Source organism: Vigna unguiculata, chromosome 3, assembly GCF_004118075.2.
Source record: "Vigna unguiculata cultivar IT97K-499-35 chromosome 3, ASM411807v1, whole genome shotgun sequence".
In the NCBI taxonomy this organism is placed as follows: Eukaryota; Viridiplantae; Streptophyta; class Magnoliopsida; order Fabales; family Fabaceae; genus Vigna; species Vigna unguiculata.
Genome location: NC_040281.1, coordinates 59,720,177 through 59,736,692, shown reverse-complemented (window position 1 = coordinate 59,736,692; position 16,516 = coordinate 59,720,177). Strand labels below are relative to the sequence as shown.

Here is a 16,516-nt window from a genome sequence, read left to right as displayed (position 1 = left end):
TTCCGTACATGGAGACAAAAGGAAACCGATTACTTTTAGCTAGATCCGCAATGCGTGCAACTATGCTGAGATGTGATTGAAGAATTATTATGGCAAGTCCTAAAGAAAAGCCGCAAATTCAACTCTTCAATCTCTATATATTCCCTCTGTTCGGCTAATAACTACTACTCAAAACACTTCAACCAATGCACGTCACAAAAATCAGTGAAAACCACCATCAAATACTTCAAATGCATTGTATCGTGACACCGATTGATCATCAATTGATGCAACCTCACCACTCCTTCCATTCAAACCTGTCACTATACCCAATGCAGAACTTCAGTTACAGATTTTAAGTCGTGTTTATCTCTGTTACCTGTGAAGAAAAGTTGAAACAAAACACTACATCTTCACATAGCGGTTCCTAGTTGGCAACAAATTGAGGGGTTACATGCACAGTATATAACATACCAGAACAGAAACTTCTTCTATTATTTACATAATTATGAAATAAGGTTTCATTCATTGGGTTTGGCATGTACAATACATTCACATGAATTCTTTTCCAAAACTTGATCATTCATTCAATTTACTGAATGGCTAGTCCAGAACAAAACCCTGGAAATAGATCTCTGCTTGCACCCACGCTTGCGAAATTCTGCGTTGTTGGAGCTTCTCGCCGCTTCCATTTGGTCATGCTGAAGACTCACGTTCAACATGTTCCACATCACCTCAACATCTCTGTACCCACACATTTGCACATCATCACGAAGCTTCAACAACCCACCACTGATTCCCCCACAATCACCGGTGTATTCACCGGTTCCACCAACTCGGCCACCGGAAATCCCTGTTATAAAGATAAACCCGGTTATAGACATAATCAGAAGCATAAAGAATGAATATTTGAAAGAGAAAGATAGAAGGGTAGAAAGGACCCACTTGATTTGCGAAGCTTGATACGAGCAGAGAGTGCAATCCAAGTTTTTGTGATCTTATGCCACCAACCCATGTGTGAAGTGAACAGAGAAATGAGGCATAGAATAAGAGATTAATAGTAGTTTATTTGAAAGAATAGGTAGAGGAAGAGAAGGAGAAGGATATATATGAAGAAAAGGGGTTTATTTAATTGGAAAAGAAAGAGGCACCGAAATCCATAACACGTTGGTTTATGCGAGTGCCAAGCGTCTCGTGTTGCTACATTCCACAAGGCCCCCTGGTACCGTATCGCTGCTAATACCTCAAGTACTCTGTTCGTATGTATGATGTGGTGCTTTGTTTGCTTCTGTGTGCTTTCTTTTGGATTTCCCTCTCTCTCTCCTCTTCTAAATAACTCCTCTTGTCACTTTCACTCATTCATTCTCACCTCTCTCATTCACCACCACCCTCCTCTTTTCTATTTACTCCTCCCTTAACAATAATAATGTTCTTATTTAATGGTTTATCAATTATTCAACCAGTTACTGGTTTTGAATAAATTGAAATAGACATTCTGTGCTGTCTAATTGGAGTTACTCTCTTTAATTAATTATTATTTTTTTTAGGGTCTATTATATGCATTTTAAATCTAATTTTATTTAAACTTATTAAGACTATTATAAATAGCATTGATAAAATTTTCGCCTATTCAATTCAAACCAGACAGTTAAATTGGAATAATCTGTTAGTCAACATTCTTTACGATTCTTTAATTACTTTTATATGGCTTGGAAATCAACGCATGCATGTTTTTAACAAATATATTAATTAGGTCACTTAAAAAGATAAATGACTTGCACGAAAGTTACGTAATAAAATTAAAGCTACTCTTCGAAAATAACATACCAACATAAGACTATTTATTATATATATATTCTACTAAAAATATTAGTTATTATTTTATTAAAGATTCAACTTATAAATTTATAAACGGTTTGACTAAGCAGACTGAGTGTTCAGGCAAAAACAATGACTCCTTTAACTATACACCATAAAATTAAAAAAAAAGAAAGTTGTTTGACATTTAAAAAAACAAGTGTAAAATAGTAAAAAAAATAGTATCAAGTAGATGTAAAAAAAAAATTAGATGGAAAAATACCATTGTCCTAAAACAAATCATCAAATCTTCACAATTTTACTTACTTTTCGCATGCCAAGTATATTCATTTGATACTTTTTGACAAAGTTAAAAAAGTTAAGTGATTATTCTTTTTTACGGAAAATTATGTGTCTTCACCAGTCCTAGAATAAAGAAAGTTGATATCATATCTATTGTGATGTGGATAATAGTTTATTCCCTCGTTTCAAATATGAGGTTAGGCACAACGGAGCTGATCCCAACCCCGTTCTTTTCATGCCGCCGCCATTTCCCGACACTTCACATACCCGCCGGACCCGTGCCGCCGCGCCGCCGCCGCAATTGGGTCGTCAGTTCAAGTCGTCAGAAACCTCCGATTGCAATTTATGGCAGCATCAACGACAGGTGTGTGTGTCTGTGTTTACGTTTTACGATGCCGGCTAATGATCCATGTTGTCATGGTTGTGATATGTGAAGCTAAGAACTATTCCCTTTTCTTCAGGACCTTAAGGGAAGGAATTTGGCCTACATGTTTTGATATGTTGTGGAAATGGCTTTCTAGACTTGTTTCCTTTTACTTGCTATCTCTCAATCTGGCTGCTGCTGCAGCATCTGATTATCCAACTCCCTCTACTTATCCCTGTGAGGACATTAGCAATTACTATACTCCCGTAAAGAATTTAGGAGTAACTGGTGAAGCACTCAAGAGACAATTGAATAGCATCATTGCCCCACACCATTCCTTGTCCTACCGAGAGGTCACTGGGGGTTTTTAAATATACACGTTTTGTTTTGTCCATTTTTATTTAAATCTTGTGTAACTTGGATACTTCCCTGAACTGTTGTGGTGGTATCTGGAATCTTCAAGTTGAACTGAAATGTTTGTGTAGAAACAGGTGTGGGAGGCCCTTAAGGTTCTTGATGCTGCTGATGTTAATAACCCAGAAGCTTCGTCTGAAATGTATAGACTTGTCACGGCTTTTAAATTGCCTAAGCTTGTTTTTATGTAACTAATTAATGATCACGATGTGCAGAGTTGAAATTTACTCCCTGAGAGTTGTCCCAAAACGGTTATCAGGAAAACCAGAGGGATGGAACAGTGAGTCAACTAATCAACTTGTTAGACTTACCGTGATTTGAATGTTAGTTTCTCGCTATCCTTTACTATCATAAACTTTTCTACATTTGCTTTTTTGCTAGTTTTCTAACATGGTCATTCTGTGCTCATGTATGCAATGCGTTTAAATACGGAAAGATGATACCCTTAGTTAGGCCATTAACCAAGTAGCAAAGTGCTCAACTTCTCAATAAGAAACTTAGTGATGAAATTTTGTTTCACAGGGGAACATCTATGGCCTCGTTCTTATGGGCTGACCAAAGGTTCATCTTTGACTGACTTACATAACATTCGCCCTGCTGATGTAAATGGTAAGGAAAGCCACTGCTCCATGATTTACATACAAGTCAAGATTGCAATTTCAGTTGCTGATGTACTAAGTATCTCTCAGTCAATTCATCAAGGGGGAACAAGTACTACGGTGAATGCGTTACTAGCTCAACCAAATGTTTGAGGCCAGCTAACAAAGAAGCTGCTTTCGACACTGAAACAGACAGGCAGAGCTGGGCACCACCTATGCAGGTCTTACTTTCTGTCCTCGTTTTAAATTATCATTTTTAGACCTTCATAATTGGTATTTGATCTTGCTTCAAATTTTATGAATATCTTGCTCGGTAGTTCTTATAGCGGCAATTCTAGAGTAGTTCTTAAAAGTTACTCTAACTTTATCATGAGTTATTTTAAGAATTTGAAATTCTGGATAGGTGTGGTGTTATTAGTGGTTGTGTGACTTATTAGTATGATAAATGTCTTGATATTGTACTCCATCTATTTGTGATTAGATTTTATGTTTCTTCTTTTGGACAACTGTGAATGATAAAATTTGCTGAAGTTAAACCAATCTCAGGTTAGAGGGGATATAGCAAGGGCATTAATGTACATGGCAGTCTGTTATGGGTTTCAGCAACCAGGGGGAAGTCCAGGTCTTCGACTCTCGGATACCCCTAACATTGGTATGTTGAACTTCAACACTTTGGCTATTGAAGTTCTCATTCACAATATATTTGGAATTTTAGCACAAGCCCTTAGGGAGAATATGCATGCCTTGCGTAATAATCCTCAAATTATTAGTTTTTTCGTTGATAATGTTTAAGGGGAAAATGATGACAACTTAATGAAAACAATATTGTATGCAGAAAACAGAGAGATGGGACTCCTTTCCACTTTATTAAAATGGAATGAGGTTGATCCACCTTCAAGAGAAGAAAAACTGAGAAATGAGAGGATCTGCAAAATTTATCAGCATAATCGGAATCCTTTTGTTGATCATCCGGAGTATGCCAATCTCATATGGAAGCAAGCTTATTGAAGAGATGCAAAGCAGGGTAAATGAGGCGAAAATTGAGATAACTGGAGATGGAGAAGTGGGTATTGATCTGATGCATTAGGAAAGGAGATAAAAAGACTCAGTTTTCCCAAAATAACAAACACAAGGATGAGCGAGTACGATTGGTCTTTGGTAAGTAATATTAAAGTTCATTGGAGGGGAGACAATGCAGGGAAGGAATGATTCTAATTGTCTTTCTCTGATTTTTTCCATCTTGGAAACTTTTAGTCTCTTATTTTATTTTATTTGTAATTTTTCTGCAGTTTATCCGTGTAACTTTTGCTATTTTGTTATAGTCTTTAAGAGTTTATATATAATTATATTACTTTTATCACCCATTGTATTTGTTAATTTCATTGGGTTATGGAGAATAATCACTTATGTGTTTGGATTGGGGTATGGATTTGAGAAAGTGAATTTGTGTTGATTTGTAGGTAAAGATGAAGTTGTTTGGATTAAGGAAAAAATGGTATGATTTGAGTGAATATGAGTGAAAAATTTGGGTAGATGTGATTGATAAAATTTAATAAATTATAATTTTTAACAGAGTAAATTGTATGATTACCATTTTACTATTCAATGTAAATAGAAGAAATGATATTAAAATAAAATTAAAAATATTATTTAAAATTAGAAAAATATAATTTATTAATATCATTAATAATTTAAAATAAATTATTATTATTTTCGATGATAACTTAAAATAATTTATAATATAGACTATTTAATTTATATTTCCACATCTATTTAAAGTTATTTTATTTTATATAATTAATCCATTTACAAAATATATTTATTTGAATAATAATATTAATTATTATTATATAACACTAATTATTATAATAATTAAAACTAACATATTATATGTATAAAGTGTTATTTTATATATATATATATATATATATATATATATATTAATATCCATATAATTAATATAAAATTATAATCTATATTTTATTATATAATACTAATTATTATATGTATGTAACATGTAAGAACTTATGTAGGGTATACAGTCATGAAAATTTCCTACACATACACAAGAAAAAAGAAACTAATAAATATAAGAGAGTGTGATATTAAAGAGTTGTTTAAGAGAGTGTGAAAGAGTGAATAATCACCATAATTTTTTTAAAGATTCTTTTACCAATCTTGTTAGTAAAACTCAATTATTTGACAAATATTTTGAATATTCTTTAATTGTCTCATTTATAATTTAAACTCCTCCGTCAAGTTTATAATTTTTATGACTCAAATCTTTTCATTTTTTTCATATTTTTTTTCGAATTATTTTTATTAACTTTATGGTATATTTGGATAGTCAATTCAAGAGAATAATTTATTTATTTAAAAATTTTGAATTTTATAAAAAATTGAGATTGTTTGAATGGAGAAAAAAATATGATGATTTGAGAATATATGAGTGGAAAGTAAGTTTATGTATAATGTGATCGATAAATTTTAATAAAATTTTATTTTTAGTAAATTAAATTGTATGATTAACATTTTACACTATGAAAAATAATATTAAAATAAAGAAAAAAAAAATAAATTAAAAAATAATAGTTTATTAATGTATGTTAATAACTTGAAATAATTTATTAATATTTTCAATAATAATTTGAAATGATTTATAATATACACTATTTAATTTAATAAACAAAAAATATCTTAGTTCTATTTAAATTTATTTCATTTTATATAATTAATTTATTTAAAAAAAATACATATAACATATTACAAAACCATATTTATATTAATTTGTATTTCTCAATAATAATAAATAATAATAATATAATTATTATAATAATAACATTATTGTAGTTATTATTAAAAAATAAATATTAATTATATATAATAATATTATAATATATATATATATATATATATATATATATATATATATTAATTATATGAATATTACAATAATCATATATATATTATAATTATATATATATATAATAACATTATTGTAGTTATTATTAAAAAATAAATATTAATTATATATAATAATATTATAATATATATATATATATATATCATAACATTTAATGAAACCATACGTGCCATGATAAAGAACTTTAAAGAAAAAAAAATCTGAAGAATATTTTTATTTTTCTTTCAATGTTTACATGTTTCATTTCATTTATATTTATGGTATTTCAATTCCATTTATTTATCATTATATACCTTTAACTTTAAAAAAATTAATCTTATAACATTATTTTATTTTATTTTTTATATTTAAATGTTTCATTATTAAATATTATTTAAAATATTTTAAAATTATTTTCTTAATATAATAACTTGAATCTATTATACTTTAATAAATATAAATATACAATAAACGTTTATGTCAAATAACTCTTTTATCTCAATTAAATTTTTATAATTATAAATCTATATTTTTAATTTAAAGCAGAATTTTCCAACTAACTTTTTACTTTTTACCAATAATAATAAATTTTAATTTTGTATTAACATAGTGTATATTTTAATATTTAATAAATAATTAAATTATAATTAATAATATTTGAAACTATTACTCTATTTTGTTTTTAAATTGGGCTTTCTAATGAATTTTTTAAATATTTCATTTTTTTATGATGAAGAATTAAAATGCAATATAATTTTTTTCCTTCTTTATATCAATCATTATGAATAATAATAATTTATACTAAAAAATAAATTAAATAACGTCAATGAATATCGATTTACATTAAATGCTTTATTTTATTATTATTTATGTTTTTTAATTTAATTCAATATTTTAAAATATTTTTATTCATTAAATCCTTATTTTTCAGATTTGGAAAAAAGAAAAATCAAATCGAAACTCGGTTTTGAGATAACTGAATTTCGACCTATGAAACCGAATTCTAAACCCGTCAACTTTGATGAGTAAAATAGAATTGAGTTTAATTAGGTAAGTTATTTTTTTTTTAAAATATTTAAGAAAAAAAAATCTAAAAATCACAATTCAGTCCCGCATTCAGATTGTTAAAACCCGCAGCGGGCTGCTACCACCGTACCTGTTAGGGTTTTGTTAAAAGAAGTCGAAAGGCGTTGCGACGGTGAACGCAGCAGCAACTAGGGTTTGTGTGTTGGGAATGGAGGAAGAGCATGCATCCCAGGTGGGTCGGTCTCTGATCAAGCAGCTTGCGTGCTGCAACAAAACCACCAGAGAGAAAACCCTTCGCCTCCTCCTCAAATCGTGGCTTCCTTCGCAGTCCCAACCCCTCTCAAACGACGACGCCAAGAAGCTATGGAAGGGTCTTTTCTACTGCATGTGGCACTCCGACAAGCCCCTCGTCCAAGCCGACCTCGTCGATCGCTTGTCGTCTCTTCTCCTGTCCCTCCACCTCCCTCTCTCCGTCCAGTACTTTTCCATCTTCCTTCTCACCATGCGCCGCGAGTGGTCCGGAATCGATGCCCTGCGACTCGACAAGTTCTACCTTCTCATCCGCAGGTTCGTCTCCAAGTTCTTCTCTCTACTGAAAACCAATTCCTGGGATCTGCAACTTGTGGAGAGCTTAATGGGTGTTTTCGATGAGGGGACTCTCTCCGCTCAGGAGAATAAGGCCCACGGGAACGGTGTTAATTACCACATTGCCACTGTTTTTCTTGAGGAGCTTCGCCCTTTTCTACCGCTCAAGCAGCAGGTTCTGGAAGTGCTGTTGAAGCCTTTTATTTCCGCTTTGGGGAGGGTCCACGATAAGGTGTTGGTGGGGAAGATTAGGTCTGGGGTGTTTGATTTGTTGCTTAAGAATGGGAAGGCGTTGTTGGGGGTTAAGAAGAGCGGGGGCGAGGTTGTTGACTCTAGTGACGAGGTTGTCGTTCTTGGAACTGTTGCCTTGACTATGGGGTTTTCCGGGAGGTTATATGAAATGGGTTCTTCTGCTGAGTGCTGGCAGGGAAATAGGAAGGTGCTGTATGCGCTGCATTCTGAGTTTTTGAAGTTGGAGAAGGAGGCTGTGAAATTGGGTGTTGAGTTTTCGATTCCTGATGTTGTTGATGAAGAGGAAGTGCCAGAATTGGTTCCACTAGGGCCCGCAGAGGTTGTTGGTAATGGTGAGGTGTTGAAAAAGTGTGAGAAGGATAAGGAGGTGAGTGTTAATGGTGGCGAGAGTACGGAGAGGAGGAGGAAGAAGAAGAAGAAGGGTGATTCGTCTGATCTCGCTAGTGCTGAGCAGAGTGGGAAGGAGAATGTGGCTAGTGAGAATGGTGATAATGCTAATGATGGAAACGCGATGGTGTTCAGTGAGACTGTCATTGCTAACCTGCAAAAGCAGTTTGAGAAAGTGGCTGAGGAGACGGGTTTGGATGAAGAAGAAGCTGCGAGTGTGTCTGATTCGCCTGAGGTTGTGTCTCCTACCGGAAAAACTGTGTCTAAGAAGAGGAAGAGGACAAAGAGTTTGAAAGGGAAGGCCTCCCAGGATTCTGCTGATTTGAATGGCGTTGTTGGTAAAGAGAGTGCCGTGGCAAAGAGTGGAGAAAAGAGTGCAAAGAAGGTAAGATTTTCGATGAAAAATAACTTGGTGTGGAAACCACACAGTCCTTTACCTCCTCAGAGTTTGAGGTTGCCTCCCTCTGCGACACCCAGAGGAAGTGCACTCAAAAAGGGTGTGCCTCCTGGTCCCATCAGGGAGATGCCACCTCCTACCAAAAAGCAAAAAATGAAGAAGGCCAGGAAGGCAATTAAAGGTGTTTCTCCATCTGTCAAACGCCTGAAGAAATTAAAACTGCGTGCTGCATGAATGATTTGTTTTCCGGAACCTTGTTAGGGTGTTATGTTTCCATGTCCTGTTTGTCATACAGTTTTAGTTATTGTTATGAAATTTTTGGAAGTTTATTGTGATAATTCATTTCTACTGCATCAATTGAAAAGCAATTTGACTTGTAGTTTTTAAGTGACTGTATTTATCCACAGCTCATTGCTATGATGTGATGAAACAACTTTTAAATACTTGATGATTGCCTTGTGTGGCTGAAAACGATAATTTTGAGGATATGATTCCTTGAACATTTCCTCAAATTCCTCGCCCTTGAATTGTAGGACTGTCTTCATATAGGAGTTTCAACTAATACTGAGACATCACTGTGCTATATTTGAGAAGTGTGATAGGTTTATTCATTTCAAACCATCACAATGAATCTCTAAAGCTACTTCTTTTAGAACTCAAGCTTTGTTGGTGCCAATTTGTAAGATATTGGTAGCAAGTACTGAATTTGCCTTTCTTTGGATAATGAAAAGAAGGCTTGTGAGTTTTGTATCAGCAGTAGGTGTACCTGCTGATATTTTAAGGTGGATAAGAAGTTGAGAACGATGGTTCATTGTTTTGCACTGTGTTGGAGTCATTAGAGTGATACCTCACTTCTGGTTATTAACAGGCAAGTCTATAGGTTCTTTGACATTGGCGGTGCACTGGTACCATGATGACAATCAACCCGTTCACACCTCGCGTGATGTGTTAAGAAAACAGGGGAGGAATACTAGGGCGTTATGGAACTGCGGTACTCAAGCCTCCTGGTGAATTTTTGAGACATTTTTGTGAGTTAATTTTGCTATTCTTTTATATGCTTTTCTAAGTCTGTTTGTGTATATAGTACAGATAGGCCATCGTAGGGAAAAATATATACTTTTTGGGTTTTCGGTGCAATAGAACATGAAGATTTTGACGCAATAAAAGCTTATATCAATTACTTTCGATTCTCTATCGTTGTTCTAGGACTATTGTTTTATATAAAATTCTCAGTGTCGAGCTCAATGACCCCTTTATTCTCGTTTAGTTCGTTGTGTTGGTTTTATGGTGGGTGAAAATAAGATCATGTTTATATGGAACTAGTACTTTTTCTTTTCCATAAAATAAAACTAGTATTTTTTGTTATGTATACCCTCTTGAAGAATTGCAAGTGTTATATTGATTTCATCGTCAAAGTAGGAGTATGGATGCTTTCTTTGGGAAAGTCATTCTTTTACATTCGCGTGAAAATTGTTGAATTTCTTTGCGAGTTAATTTAACAGCGTGATGAATATAGAGTTCACCTTCGAATCATATGATTGGATAAGGTTTCGATTTCAAGGGCTATTGTTTTTCGTTTGGGTTGATTAACTTGTGATTGTGATGACAGCTCATTACCGCAAAATGGGTTTCATGGTACTTTATTTTGTTACGGTGCAGAAAATGAATGATCTTGACGCAAGCAAATTGACATCAAAGTGGAGTCACTTTCCAAACATTTAATTCAATTACAGTACCTAATATAAGGTTGTCAATAGTGTATTTTTTTATCCATTTTCAATAATAAGTTGGTATATATTTTTAATAATCTTTTACTACTCGTTTATAATTTTTCTCTTAATAATAAACACTATAAACAAACATTTAGTTAATAATAATACAAATTAATTAAATAATTTTACTTACAAAGCTATCTTGTCATATCTTGTTTTTTTTTTTTCATTAGAATATGGTTGAATTTATATGTAATGCATTTTATGGAATTGATTTAAATTAGGATACGATGTATTTTGATGAAATTAAATTCTATTTTAACCTGAGCTATTGACTGTCAGAAAAATTAGTTAAATTTGAATTCATCTTTTCCTAAAATTTGTGCAAAATATATATTTTATGTGGGATAGATCTTATTTAAATTTCGTATTACATGATATCTCTAGTGATAAGACTCGTATCTTGAATTTATAAACGTGACTCTTGCAGTAGAATAAAAGAGTTATTACTTTTAAATGTTAATTTAATTAATTACAATTAAGTAATTATAATTTAGGGATTAGATATTCATGTTTTGGATGCAATATTATTAGAGCAGAACAGACGTGAAATAGTGACAAACAGCGACTTTCTCCATATTGTTGAGTTCCTCTAACAACTTGTCATTTCACACTCACTTTCAACCTCTCATTCAACCATACTAGTGGAGCACAAAATTTATAAAAAAAAAAGAACAATGACTTTTATTATAAATAAATTAAATTATAAAATGATATATTCCATAAAAAATACGTTGAAGAATCTATACCCAACAGGAGGGAGAAGCACCTGCATGGTACAATTTTCTTCAAAATTAGAAAAATAGTGAAATTATGAAGTTATAACAAATTAATATGATTTTAATTATATATATATATATATGATAAATTGAAATTATATCAAATTGAACGATTTCAATTTATATTATAATATATTAAAGTCATATCAAGTCGATATAACTTTTACATATATTATAATAAACTAAAATCATACTAAATTAACACGGTTTTAATTAAACTTAAAATAAAATTACACACGACTAATTTTATACCAATCTTCAAAATTACACATTTTCATAACTTTGAAGTCAAAATTATATCATTTTTGTACATTTACCCGAAAGGAACATGACATATTAAATTATTCTATAAAAAATTAATATAGACAATTATTTCGGGATAAGTAATTAATTTAGTCCTATATGTATTGATATTTTTTTCTTAATTATGGTAAAAATGAAAAAAAAAAATTGGTTGAACTCATGATTGAGATAATACATGTTGGCTTTTATTAATTGTTATGTCTGCTTGTTAAGGAAAAAAATTAATCAAGAAGTTTAAATAAAACTAATATAATTATTAATTTTTTATACTAAAATATGTAATATTGTTCTTATATGAAATATTTTTGTGATTGTTGTATTAACTTATTTATCCTTTATTTTATTACGTTGTTTAACAGGTTAGATTATTTAGCACCTTTATTATTTATCTCATATTATTTTACATATTTTATGGTATAAAAAACTATTTCTATTATAATTGTATAGTTTCAAAAGCCTTTTCATTAGAATATAATTTTATGAAATAAAAAATTTCAATGGTCAATGTTTACGACATTTACTGAATTGGTAATTTAAACAGGACAATGATATTTTGACAACTTTATCTTATAATATAATGTATCATTTTTTAAGTGATTTTGAAATATTAAGAACGAGAAAATTGAGAAATGGAGAATCATTTAAAATATGCTACCTAAGATTATAAGAGAAAGTTATCAAAATTTAATAGTCAAAAAATATTTTTTTTTAAACAATTGAACAAAGACAAAGACGACAGAGAGAAGAAAGTCCCACCAGCTAAGGCTTTTACTAAATCAACATTAATCTAGATTTTTATTGACCCAGCAAAAACATCAAATTTACTCATTTTTTAAAGTATGACCGAGTGAACATAACTTTCCTATTTGAATTCATCTGAAATTTATTATTCTTTTATATTATGATCAGGAACATTCTGTTTTCTGTTTTTTCTTAGATTTTTATTTGACCTTTGACCACTGGAGGAACAAATAACCAAAACGCAACCTTAATCTATCTTTTAATCTATAATTCTCCAACAAATTTATTATAACCAAAATTACAACGAATCTCATTTGCACACTATTTCACAGAGAATATAATGCATATTGAAGTATAAACCAGAGGACTCAACGGTGTTTTTACTAATTTACACAAAACATGAAAAAAAATTGAACTCGCGAGGTGTGAAAGGTTTATGATGTGAAAAAGTTTTGTTCTCATGCGATTGTGCATTCAGGAGGAAGACCTTGTGGGAAACGCTTGGTATCAGTGCAGTAGTTGTATATCATGTAGTTCTTTTGCACCCACTGAATTCTGGCTTGCCCTGTTGCATCCATTGATTGCTTCATCCATGATTGGTTTGATGATGGATTGTTAGATGAACAAGATGAGCCTGAAGAAGAAGTCCAAACACATGCTTCAGCATTGAAGTTCCTATAAGAGGCTGTGAATGGAGCTTGGCTCCAATCAGTTTTCACCAAGCCTCCCCTTGTGGCCCAGTCATCAGCATTCCAAAGACTTGAATATATCCTCATGGCTTGGGTTTTGGGAAAAGAAACACCTTTTGATTCAAGATTCTTGAATTCCCTTATGGGTGTCCCATCCACAGAGAATCTAACAAAAGAATAACAAGAAAAGGTTAATCATAAAGTTATTACAGACATCTTCTGGTTTTTGCTTATATAGCTTCTCAAACAGATAGTAAGTTTTTTAAAACCTACATCGAACAACAGTTTTGTTTTTGATTCTCAAATTAAAAGTAAGGTTTTAGTTTACATGTTTTTTGTCACATTATAGGTACTGAATTCAATGGTTGAAGTAGGGCATAAAGAGAGAAAAGAGGTATGCATGTATTTACATGATGCTCTGAGGATTCCAAAGAATGGAATATGTGTGGAAGTCTTTGGTGGGGTCGAACCACAGATAGAATTGTTGTTCCCTGTTACCTTTCCCTTGTGTGAATACGTTTGTATGAAGAATATAAGGATCACCACTCAAGTTACCCAGAAATTCAAAATCTATCTCATCATGAACATTTCCAAGAGAAGATAACTGCAGCAATTACAAGCAAGTATATAGTTAATATCTTTCTATGTATAATACCAACTTTCACTGATCTCATGCAAAGTATTCAAAACATATAGATTAATTTTTCTTGTGGAAGCATTTGATGTGGTAAAACCAATAGAGTTATATTAACTGATGAAGAACAGCATGAAAGTTAGGACACTTACATAATAAGCTGTGACTGTGCCTGCAGAGTTACCAGGCACGAGCTTCAGCTGCATGTCAATTTTTCCAAACAAGTATTCATTCCTGGAACGAAATCCAGAGCCAGAGGCCTTGTCTAGGGACAGAGTGAGAAGTTCTCCATTGTTGAGGATTTTGGCACGAGCATCACCCCAAGTTATCTCAAAGTCTTGGTTGAAGTTACCAGCAGAGACCGCAACCACATAGCCTACGAAAAGAAGGGTAAGAAATATCTTATTTGTCATTCCAAGAAGTGGTGCCTAAGTTTGGTTTTAATTAATTTGGTTGGAAAATATTGAGCAAGAGAAAGAGAGGCACAAAAGGCCAAGAGAAGTATTTGGTGAGGGTGGTAGTAATGCATGCAAAGGTTTGAAAGTATATATAGGGAGTGCTTTTAAGGGGAAGCAATTATAGTGATTTGGGTTTTAGGAGGTGGTGGAAGTGGTTGGGAAAAAATTACAAACGTGTAGAGTGCAATTGGGTTGACTTGTCTTTGATGAGGGCTTGGTTCGTGTGGGACCATGACAGCTAATGAGGGGTGATATGTATATCTAAATGTTCTGGAATTATTTGGGTCCTAAATCCAAAGTTGTTTTTATTACTACTATATATATTCAATGTGCACTTGAAAACTTTGGTTTTCTAACCTCAAATCAAATGGCAGCTGTCTAGGTTATTGTGCTGGGGTTTTTTAGTTAATAGTTCCACAGAATCTACTAATTACTTGGTACTAATATTAAATAATGGTTCCTTTTCTGCCAGTTGGAAGAAGTGGTACTGTACTGCTGCCTCGATTAACACCTTTTTTATCTAACATCAAATTTGTTCGGATTTGGTGAGACTAATAACTTCATCCCAAAATCAGAATATACATGATTTCTCAGATACACAACTTTTGGGATATCATTTCCTAAAATCAGACTAGCTAAGATTTCACAGGTAATTAACTAAGAAAAACAGTGGGTTTTGAAAACAGTTATTGGCAAGTGTGAAGAGGGTTATTCTTTTGGATGAACAGAGTTGTTGAATGGTGGATATTAATTAGGGTATAAAAGGAATCACTGGTGCATTATAGACTTTGGAGGTAATATATTTAAGAGGGTGGAGAAGGTAGAGAAATGAGTTGTTACTTGTTTAATCATTCAAGCTTTCTGCCAAAAATGGGTCTTTCGTGGGTCAAATGTTGCTTTCTTGCAGAGCTGGGTATGAAGGTAGTAATTTGTATTTATGAGAAGTGGAATATGGTATCCCCTTCCTTAGCCGAAGACCATTTACTTTTTCTCCAATGTTCTTGTTAAATTGTGATTTAATCAAGTTGTGTTTTCTCATTTTATCTTATCCTGTACAAATTTCAAATGCTTACGTTTAAAATAGGATTAAATACGTCGTTGTATTTCAATTTTTAGTAAAAATTAAAATTAATTTTTCTTAACAATTTTGAACCAATTTAATCTCTTATATTTATAAATACGTAGATTTAGTCTTTTAAACTATTTTTTTTTAATTTATTTGACGTTTCAAAATATTTAAGTGAACATGTGTTAAACAATATAAACAAACTAGAATACTATAATGAGATGCGTTTGAAACGTCAAATAAACTTAATAAAATAATTTGGTTAAAAAAATTAAATCCACACATTGAAGGACTAAATTGGTTCAAAGTTTCCAAAAAAAACTAATTCCAATTTTCATTAAAGGTTGAAGCACTAAAAACATATTTAACCCTTTAAAATAAATATATTAGATAAACAAATAAAAAAACATAAGTTTACTTAGTTTGGTAAGACAACAGCACAAACAAACCTACTAAAAGAGTTATACTGTAATTTAAATATTTAAATATAATTACAATTGAGATTTATCAAATATACTCTTTTATACTAAATAGACTTGTTCATTTAAATAATTATGAATTATTATATACAATAAGATTGTTAATTTTAAAATATAAAGAAAAGTTGTATAGAAAAAATATATTTAAAATCAATGACCTTTTAATAACAATAAATATATTATTAATTCATTCGAGTTGAATTATTAAGAGCTAAGTTAAATTATAAATTTGATGAATTACATATTCAATTACATTCGAGCGTCTCGATCTTATTTAATTTAATTCATGATTTAAGTAAATCAGGTTCAATTTAACTTATATTTGAAAATTTTGAATTTTTCTCAATTCAATTCTACTCAAACCGAGATTACTTCACAAATTTGAACATATTTTCACATCTTTAAATAACTATTAATTGAATTCTAAATTTTTAAGTTTGAAATTGTATTTAATCTTTTTATTCTTTTAAATAAGATCAAATATAAGTCACTTCATTATTTTTTATTACTCAATTTTAATAAAATTGAACAGAAATATTATGATAATATGACACTATTATTCATCCATTCAATCAACAAACTTTACTTTT

General features: G+C 31.4%; 4 protein-coding genes across 6 annotated transcripts; 2 read left to right on the top strand and 2 right to left on the bottom strand.

Moving 5' to 3' along the window:
* Positions 1–448: 448 nt before the first annotated feature.
* Positions 449–1,213, bottom strand: LOC114179702. The gene is made up of 2 exons (XM_028066117.1): positions 925–1,213; positions 449–832 (listed from the first exon to the last, which is right to left on the bottom strand). Exons 1-2 carry the CDS (start codon positions 992–994, stop codon positions 567–569), a joined length of 336 nt encoding a protein of 111 aa, XP_027921918.1. The 5' UTR covers positions 995–1,213; the 3' UTR covers positions 449–566.
* A 1,024-nt stretch (positions 1,214–2,237) lies between these two features.
* Positions 2,238–4,549, top strand: LOC114176692 (extracellular ribonuclease-like). Its single transcript, XM_028061808.1, has 8 exons — positions 2,238–2,443; positions 2,541–2,796; positions 2,929–2,999; positions 3,073–3,137; positions 3,380–3,466; positions 3,547–3,677; positions 4,003–4,108; positions 4,292–4,549. Exons 1-8 carry the CDS (start codon positions 2,238–2,240, stop codon positions 4,462–4,464), a joined length of 1,095 nt encoding a protein of 364 aa, XP_027917609.1. The 3' UTR covers positions 4,465–4,549.
* Positions 4,550–7,450: 2,901 nt separating this feature from the next.
* On the top strand, positions 7,451–10,757 carry LOC114179153 (ribosomal RNA processing protein 1 homolog). 3 transcript variants are annotated; one of them, XR_003603436.1, is made up of 3 exons: positions 7,451–8,993; positions 9,874–10,033; positions 10,665–10,757. XR_003603436.1 is itself a non-coding variant. In XM_028065387.1 (2 exons), the coding sequence occupies exons 1-2, from the start codon at positions 7,593–7,595 to the stop codon at positions 9,593–9,595; spliced, it is 1,458 nt and encodes a 485-aa protein (XP_027921188.1). In that variant the 5' UTR covers positions 7,451–7,592; the 3' UTR covers positions 9,596–9,862. The 3 variants fall into 3 exon arrangements, 2 of the variants coding, with proteins under 2 accessions (XP_027921188.1, XP_027921187.1); XM_028065387.1 differs by lacking the exons at positions 9,874–10,033; positions 10,665–10,757 and adding an exon at positions 9,539–9,862; XM_028065386.1 differs by lacking the exons at positions 9,874–10,033; positions 10,665–10,757 and having other exon boundaries at positions 7,451–9,392.
* Positions 10,758–12,831: 2,074 nt separating this feature from the next.
* LOC114179154 (probable xyloglucan endotransglucosylase/hydrolase protein 23) lies at positions 12,832–14,469 on the bottom strand. The gene is made up of 3 exons (XM_028065389.1): positions 14,076–14,469; positions 13,700–13,893; positions 12,832–13,455 (listed from the first exon to the last, which is right to left on the bottom strand). Exons 1-3 carry the CDS (start codon positions 14,334–14,336, stop codon positions 13,059–13,061), a joined length of 852 nt encoding a protein of 283 aa, XP_027921190.1. The 5' UTR covers positions 14,337–14,469; the 3' UTR covers positions 12,832–13,058.
* Positions 14,470–16,516: the final 2,047 nt, after the last annotated feature.